The sequence below is a fragment of the Populus euphratica genome, unplaced genomic scaffold, assembly GCF_000495115.2.
Source record: "Populus euphratica unplaced genomic scaffold, PopEup_1.0 scaffold802.1, whole genome shotgun sequence".
Lineage (NCBI taxonomy): Eukaryota > Viridiplantae > Streptophyta > Magnoliopsida > Malpighiales > Salicaceae > Populus > Populus euphratica.
In genome coordinates, this window is record NW_011500325.1 from 186,052 (window position 1) to 195,025 (window position 8,974).

Sequence of the window (8,974 nt, forward strand, 5' to 3'; positions counted from 1 at the left end):
CCATCATCATTTTGCAAGTCTCCCCCATGATTAGCAGGCATGAGAAATTGGCTCCGCAATGGATGACTTGTGATGCTTGTGTAGAGGAAAATAAAGGGTGCAAGTGTGATCAAGACACCCAAGATTTAAAGAGTGCTGTGGTAAACGAGGCAGATGTTGAGCATCATACTGATCAGGCTAATAGTTCTTTTGCTCATTCTGTCATCAACATGATTGGCATGCTCATTGGTAAGGCTTTCAGATCTCCTGATTCCATCTTCTTAGAGTGAATGGACAAGAAGTTTTTGGCTAATTGATTCGCATGTGTTTCCGTCACAGGGCTTGGGCAGCTATCCACTCCTTATGCTTTAGAAAATGGAGGATGGGTTTCTGCATTCTTGCTAGTGGGACTAGGTGTAATATGCGCATATACATCCCACCTGCTCGGAAAATGCCTTGCTAAGAGTCCCAAGTCAAGGAGCTATACAGATATTGGTCAACATGCATTTGGCTCCAATGGAAGAGTTTTGGCTGCAACCTTCATTTACTTGGAGATTTTCATGGCCCTAGTCTCCTACACCATATCACTTCATGACAATCTTATAACAGTATTTGCAGGGACACAACTTAGGTTACCAATATGGGCAAAATTATATAAATCTCAGCTACTAACCGCGATGGGGGTGCTGGTGGCACTTCCTAGCCTGTGGCTGAGGGATCTTTCTTCCATATCTTTCCTTTCATCAGGCGGCATTCTGATGTCCATCGTCATCTTCACTTCCGTTGCATGCACTGCCATCTTTCAAGTTGTGAAAGCGAATCACAGTATACCCGCGCTCCACCTCCACAAGATTCCTGCCATATCCGGCCTTTACATCTTCAGTTATGCGGGCCACATCGTTTTCCCCGACTTGTATAAATCCATGAAAGATCCATCCAAGTTTACAATGGTATCACTCCTAATTAATTCAGTCTCTCCTCAAATCAAATTACAGTACTTCTCTTCTTTTCTGAATATAAAATATTCCATAATTTTGACGTAATGTTTGAGAATATTTTGCTCACCCTTAATTTTCACGTTTGGTTCCAGGTATCTATTGTGAGCTTTGCATCGGTATCAGCACTATACGCATCACTAGCATTCATGGGTGCCAGACTATTCGGCCCTGAAGTCAGCTCTCAAATAACCCTAAGCATGCCTCGACATCATATCATTACAAAGATTGCCTTGTGGGCAACAGTGCTAACACCCATGACCAAATATGCACTCGAATTCGCACCATTCGCCATCCAGCTAGAACACAACCTTCCTAATTCTATTAGTTCCCGGACTAAGACAGTTATAAGAGGCGCTGTGGGTTCATTTCTGCTACTGGTAATACTAGCTCTAGCACTTTCCGTTCCATATTTTGAGCATGTCCTCAGCCTTACTGGTTCCCTTGTGAGCGTCAGCATTTGCATAGTTTTCCCCTGTGCCTTTTTTTGTGTAATGTACAGCAACATCTGTGGCAACTGGCAACTCGGGTCTAAGTGGTACAGAATGCACGCTGACTCTCATTTTGAATACCCATGTCTGTACTGTATTAAAGACTCGTGACCATCCTCATAAAATCCATAACCATCTTATAGAGAAGCGCGCCGTCTCTGAAACGAAAATAAAACTGAAGACCGGGGGAGGCAGCATATTACTCGGAATATTTCAACTTCGGAAACCCACATTTGCCATCACCTTGCCAGACAATAACCGAGTTAATAAAGTTTTTAGAATACGACTTTATATTGATTTTTGATATATTATTTTATGTAAAAAAAAATTAGATTAAATTTTTTTATAAATTTATATTATTTTACATTTAATTTTTATCAGATAAATAAAAATATACTGGGATTTAAGTTTTAAGTTTTGATTGTAAATTAAAGGAAGAAAAGATGGTAGAATCTGACTTTAAAGTTATTATTTCAAAGCTACGATTGATCAAACTTGTTGAACTCAAGCACATTGAATATAAATGAAACGAGATTATAAACCTAGAACATTACCTCTAGTCGTAGTGGTCTGAAGCAACACTAATGAACCATAGACTCCAAAACGGGGTTCGTTAATTATGGGCATGCTTAGGATAAAGTTTTAGTAGCATTAACCTCTTTCATGACGGTAATCTAAACTTCATCATGGTATAATTATGGTAAAATTCCTCAGAAATGTGTGTGTATGATAGCTATACATGTGCCAATAGCTTAACTGCCTTCCATTCTTACAACCATAATGTTAATGAGCGGTACCAGAACTTATTTAGCACCCTGTCATCAGTTGTCATCTCTTCATTTCCTTTTATAAATGGAAATGCAGCTTCCCAGTAATTAAAGAAATGAGCTTTTCATGCACATATATTGATGAGATTTTACCACTTATGTGGTAGCATTTGTAATCCTACTTTATAAAAGAATTGTCATTATTAAAAGTTTACAGTAATAAATATGTATTATCAAGCCAAGTTATATCAATTATTAATAAAATGATGCAACCTATATATACTATATATACTGCTATTATTTATTTAAAAATTAAAAAAAATAAGAGTAAAAAAAATGAAATAATTGCCAAAAGCAGCATCTTTGTTGCTTGTGCAGCAATATAAAAACGTTTAATTAAAGTGTTTTTTATGTGTTATAATCTTTTTTTTATTTATTTTTAATAATATCAACTTCTTTTATAAATATAAGTAATTTATCAAATATTATATCAATATATTTAATCTCTAATAAATAAAAATTAAAATATCATCAGCGGACCCCAACGTAAATTTCATTCAGTCTTTCGTTACAACTCTTAGGATTAGAAATTCGGAACACATGCAAGTGAGGTTCTGGCCTAGTGGTGGGAGGGGCTTGTTCCCTTCCTCTGCACCTGGGTTCGAACCTTACCATGTACGCCTGTCATCCCCGCGGTGCCTTACCTGTTTATTGGGCTGACAGGATGTTCAGTGGGCCATGAGGATTAGTCGTGGTGCGCGTAAGCTGGCATGGACACCCCACGTAAATAAAAAAAAAAAAAGAAATTCGGAGCACATGCGGACCGTTCATAGGGATTCTAACAATTTTGAATGATAATTCTTATTTATTTATTAAATTCTAATATAATCCTCCTGTTTTAACATGTAAATGATAAACGCGCGCATCTCTGCAAGAAGTAAAAAGAGTTAGCGGGCTCAATTAGAGACTGCTTGTTTGATAACGCTCTCATCAAGAGCCGACCTCTCTCTCCTCTCCATAGCTTTTCTTTCTGTCTTGGAGACAGATACTTTGTTTGGTAGCGGTCTAGAGAAATTTGATTGATAGGGTGCACACTCATATAAAAGTAGAGGCATTGCTCAAACAAACCACATCAAGAAAACAAAAACCCTCTCCATGCCATGGAGCCTAACGCCAGCAATAACATGCAACCTGATAATTGCCTGGAAATAACACCCATGGAGGTGCACAAGGTTGTCCGACCACCCCATAGGAGCACCATACAGAAGCTCAAGAGTAGACTTAAAGAAACCTTTTTCCCTGATGACCCTCTGCTCCAATTCAAAAGACAGCCATTGGGCAAGAAATGGATACTTGCAGCTCAGTATGTCTTTCCCATTCTTCAATGGGGTCCTAATTACAGCTTCAAGCTTTTCAAGTCTGATATTGTTTCCGGCCTTACCATTGCCAGCTTAGCCATTCCACAGGTCAGCAACCAAATATTTTTTTTCTCCTAAATCATGAACAAGATTGTAAATATAAAACATCTTCATCCATTAAGTTGATCCTTCTGTGTAATCATCTTTCTAGGGCATCAGTTATGCTAAGCTTGCAAGTCTACCTCCCATAGTGGGTCTCTGTGAGTAAAATATAGTTCTGATTACTTTGTTTTTTTAATCTTACTATTTATATACAATACTGCTTGATTGAATTTTCTTTTTCTTGAAACAAAACTATGCAGACTCTAGCTTTGTTCCTCCTCTTGTGTATGCTGTTCTTGGAAGCTCCAGGGACCTTGCTGTAGGACCAGTTTCTATTGCTTCTCTTATACTGGGATCAATGCTTAGGCAAGAAGTATCTCCTATCAATGACCCTTTCTTGTTTCTTCAACTAGCCTTTTCTTCGACCTTCTTTGCTGGCCTCTTCCAGGCTTCGTTAGGATTGTTAAGGTAAGTTTTCTTGCCTTCTTTCCTATTTTTTCCTCTTAATTTTCAACTGAAAGTGCTGCTTCTCTGTTGGCCTGAATGGCTGCAGGCTTGGCTTCATCATCGATTTTCTTTCCAAGGCAATTCTGATTGGATTCATGGCTGGAGCTGCAGTCATAGTCTCTCTCCAACAACTAAAAAGCCTCCTTGGAATCACTCATTTCACCAAACAAATGGGACTTGTTCCTGTTTTGAGCTCTGCTTTCCACAATATCAATGAGGTAATTGGTTTGTTTACCCCCCACCAAAACACAAGCATATATAATTAATTAAACAAGTTAAACCCCCTCCTAATTTATGCAAGGTGAGGTTCCCACTATTCTACCAATCGAAATTATAATTATAGCATAATCAATCCACTTAACAATAACCTTAGATGGGAGAGTTATTGTTCAAGCTGCTAAATTAGTCAAAGCTTTTCCTATTTCAGCTCCCCATTCAATATGTATCACTACATAAAGCTAGACCATGCCAGACAGTACAATGGTTAAAGCGTAATAATCATCTGAAGGTTTCGGATTCAAACTCTAAAGAGTACGGGAAGGACCATCCATTATGTAACCGAGGGCACCTTGCGTTGACTAAAAAAAACTACGAAAAGATGTCTAACTTAACAAAATCCCAGCTAATTATTTTATACTCCTAGTACCTTACTACAAAATTGAGTGGATAATTCTGACCATATAGATGATGTTTGTGCAGTGGTCATGGCAAACGATACTGATGGGGTTTTGCTTCCTCGTGTTCCTTCTACTGGCTAGACACGTCGTATGTCATTCTTTCCACTCTCCTTGTCTTGAAGTAACATATTATTAAATGCATAGTATTTACTGTTAACAAGTACTTGAAACCGCCGCGAGAATCACTTTCTGTTTCTATTTTTCCAAAAATATTTATTGCAGAGACGGTTTTATTGTCTATATTCCCTGGTTTTGCCCCCTTCTTTTATCATTGATTGGAGTCGTTCTTTTCTGCAAGAATAGAAGCACCCTCGTATCTTCTCTTATGACCATAAGATCATACACCCTCTCTGGCCTCTTGCCACTGTATACCGGTCATATTTGTTCATTTCATTACAGGCAGCAGAGCGTCTTTCTTATAGAGTGAGATATGGTATGCAGATACTCTCTTTTTTTCCCTCCTTTTTGGTAGAAAAGCATTCAGATACTCTTTGCCGTCATAGCGGTGGCGTCATTCCATTAAAAATTAAAGTTTGTGACAATTGAAGTATAAACTAGTGAAAGAAATGAGACACAAGACGCTTTTTTTTTTTTTCTTTGATTGTTTAAATGGGCTTGGTTTAGGTCTGTTTCGGCACATCTTATGGACTAGATAATAGGCCGGAATCTATGGATGGGCCGAATGTTTTTCAGCACAAACCAGCTCCTTTGCAAATAATGATTTCCAAGATTTTGAAAACTCAAAACCATAGAATGGCTTATCTTAAATAAATATTCCAGTGCATGTTCTGATATGATAAAAAAGAGAGGAAGAAAACAGTAAATATTCCAGTACCTTCTCTTTGTTACAGTGATATATGTTTGAATTTTTACATGGTAACGTGTGCCTCACAGAGCATGAGAAAACCAAAGCTGTTTTGGGTTTCAGCTGGAGCCCCTCTTGTGTCTGTGATCCTATCTACTATCCTGGTTTTTGCATTCAAGGCACAGCACCACGGGATCAGTGTTGTAAGTTTTAGGTCCCACGCGAATATATTACCCCTTCATGGAAGATGTTGCTTATCATTGGACCTTTCTGTTATTTTTAGATTGGTAAGTTGCAAGAAGGGCTAAATCCTCCCTCATGGAACATGTTACATTTTCATGGAAGCAACCTTGGACTGGTTATTAAAACCGGCCTTGTTACTGGCATTATTTCCCTCACTGTAAGTTCTTGTTTTACTTGTCTTGCAATTATTTTCCATACATTCAGTAGCATTTATGCAGTTTAGAAGGAATCTGTATTTTTTGAACTTGAAAGAACGATCAGGGGAATGGGGATAGAGCTGGTCTGCGTTGCAATTGTATTTCACATGTTCTGGAATAATAGCTAGACTATCTGGAAGCTACTGCCAGTTTAATGGGCTAACAATACATGGACCAATTTGTGTTTAAACCAAGCTTTCTAGGCAGGTTGATTGATGACCTGAAGTTTCAAGTTCAGCAACTATTGGTGTATTACACAGTGCATGACTCTTGAAAGATAGCTTCTTTTTCGTATTTTTTTTCCTGACCGAAACTTCTTTAATTTCTGTTTGAGTCAACTTAATGAAACGTGTTGTTAATGCGAGGGAATCATTATCAGAATTCCTATGAGGATAACAGGTGTGTAACATATTTTCATTGACTGATAAAGTATTATTTGCTGTAATAAAAGTCGAGTTTTGCAACATTTGATGAAAGAAAATATCGAGGTAGCAGGTTGCGAACTTTTAGTATCATAACCACAAATCTACAACATGACCTTCAAATAGTGTCTTGAACTTATGGCATCTGTTAGACAGAAGAGTTAGCGTGCATTTACTCATGCTCAACTTTATTTCAAACAGGAAGGCATAGCAGTGGGAAGGACTTTTGCTGCTTTAAAAAACTACCAGGTTGACGGTAACAAGGAAATGATGGCAATTGGATTGATGAATGTAATTGGCTCCGCCACTTCCTGTTATGTTACAACAGGTCCTAACATTTACTCTATTAGGCTTTCTTTTCTGCCATGCTGTTAAGTGCTTGAAACATATATAAGACACGCATATATAGTATTCTTAACAAAACTTTGAATTTCAGGCGCTTTCTCTCGGTCCGCCGTCAATCACAACGCAGGAGCCAAAACAGCAGTTTCTAACGTTGTAATGTCAGTGACAGTTATGGTGACACTCCTCTTCCTAATGCCTCTATTCCAATACACACCAAATGTTGTGTTGGGTGCCATCATAGTAACAGCAGTAATTGGCCTCATAGACTTCCCAGCTGCCTGCCAGATATGGAAGATCGACAAATTTGATTTTGCAGTGATGCTGTGCGCATTCTTTGGTGTTATTTTTATCTCCGTACAGCACGGTCTTGCCATTGCGGTGAGTTTTCAGCTTTTAGATAATGTTACTGGAACTAAACCTGTATTGGCTTGAAAAGGTAAACGGGGATGACTTGTTAATCAGTATTGACTTTTAAGCTGTTTGTATGCATTAAGCGAAAGCCTTTGTTCCTTCCATGTTTATTCATGATACAAAACAACCATGATGCTGTGGATGAACAGGTAGCAATATCAATTTTCAAGATCCTTCTTCAAGTTACAAGGCCAAAGACTCTGATTTTGGGAAACATACCTGGGACGGATATATTCCGTAATCTTCATCACTACAAGGATGCTACGAGGATCCCTGGTTTCCTCATTTTAAGCATTGAAGCTCCAATCAACTTTGCTAATACAACCTACCTCAAAGAAAGGTTTGTTTGTGCATTCAGTAGCTCGTAAAGCGTACTTGCACTTCCCATCTCGACTCTAATAATTCTCCTTTAATTATTTTTTCTTTTTTTGAGGGTAACTTTCCTTTAAATATGTAATAGGATTCTGAGATGGATAAATGAATATGAAACCGAAGAAGACATAAAGAAACAGTCAAGCATTCATTTTCTGATCCTAGACCTGTCAGGTAAGTTCACTGCTACCATTTTGCAGAAATTAACAAGTGATCTAGAAACAGAAAATCTTGATTTCTTCCTTGTTCTTCTTTCCAACTATAAGCTTTATGGATAATTATAAGTTATAACTTGCGCATCTGAGATTAGGGTAGCTGATTTTTTTAGAGCTTGTATTGGTGGAGTTGATATTAAACCATTTCCTGCTCTGGTTGACTCCATTAACTCATTAAATCATAATTGCAATGAAGCATGGCAGAGTATCCACCATGTAAAAAAATCATAATAGAAATACTCTCTGTAATTGTTTCAGCTGTCAGCGCCATCGACACAAGCGGAGTGTCACTCTTTAAGGATTTAAAGAAAGCAGTGGAGAATAAGGGAGTCGAGGCAAGCGCGTGGCATCTAAATTGCCTTTTCTTTTCAATTGTCTTGCCTTTTAGTTGTTCCTGCGTATAACACTTTGTTCTATGATTGACATTACAGCTTGTGTTGGTGAATCCTGTGGGGGAAGTGTTGGAAAAATTGCTAAGGGCCGATGATGCCTGTGATATCATGGGGCCTGATACCCTTTATTTGACAGTTGGAGAAGCTGTGGCTGCACTCTCATCAACAATGAAGGGTCAATCATCGAGCTATGTGTGATAGTGAGAGAATTGTAACTATTAATTTCTTATTCGACAAAGAAAAACATCAATTGTATCAGTAGTGCAAAGATAAGCATTTTATGTTGAGCAGCTTTAATGTGATTGCATATATTGATATAGTATTTCTTAGGCATCTTATATGCTAATGTGTCTTACAATGTCGTGATGCTTCAGAAGTTCAAGCATCCATAGCCTCCAGGCATTATCTGGAACTCAAGTTTTGAAAACCTTTGACGCTGCATTCATGCATCAGCTTGATCAAGCGGGAGTTTGCCAGAAACTAGGCAAACCAGCACATGTATCATGCTTTCACTGGATATAATAAGGCTGGACAAAGGAATACAGCTCAGTACGTGCTTTCAATTGAATTCTACGGAAGAATTGGTTCCAAAAAATTCATAAAAAAGGGTTCTACTATAGGACAATTCCCATCCCCCTCTAATATCAATCTTAACAGTGCTATCTTCTAAACGTTACTGTCTTCTTATTTTCCAAC

The 8,974-nt window shown here is 38.1% G+C and overlaps 2 protein-coding genes across 2 annotated transcripts; both read left to right on the plus strand.

Moving 5' to 3' along the window:
* The first annotated feature begins 11 nt into the window (after positions 1–11).
* On the plus strand, positions 12–1,576 carry LOC105113632 (vacuolar amino acid transporter 1-like). Its single transcript, XM_011009882.1, has 3 exons — positions 12–228; positions 319–929; positions 1,070–1,576. Exons 1-3 carry the CDS (start codon positions 27–29, stop codon positions 1,574–1,576), a joined length of 1,320 nt encoding a protein of 439 aa, XP_011008184.1. The 5' UTR covers positions 12–26.
* Positions 1,577–3,160: 1,584 nt separating this feature from the next.
* Positions 3,161–8,709, plus strand: LOC105113630 (probable sulfate transporter 3.3). Its single transcript, XM_011009880.1, has 13 exons — positions 3,161–3,698; positions 3,802–3,850; positions 3,953–4,160; positions 4,246–4,417; positions 4,899–4,964; positions 5,771–5,884; positions 5,965–6,081; positions 6,745–6,871; positions 6,980–7,266; positions 7,449–7,639; positions 7,760–7,845; positions 8,145–8,221; positions 8,318–8,709. The coding sequence occupies exons 1-13, from the start codon at positions 3,393–3,395 to the stop codon at positions 8,474–8,476; spliced, it is 1,959 nt and encodes a 652-aa protein (XP_011008182.1). The 5' UTR covers positions 3,161–3,392; the 3' UTR covers positions 8,477–8,709.
* The last annotated feature ends 265 nt before the right edge of the window (positions 8,710–8,974 follow it).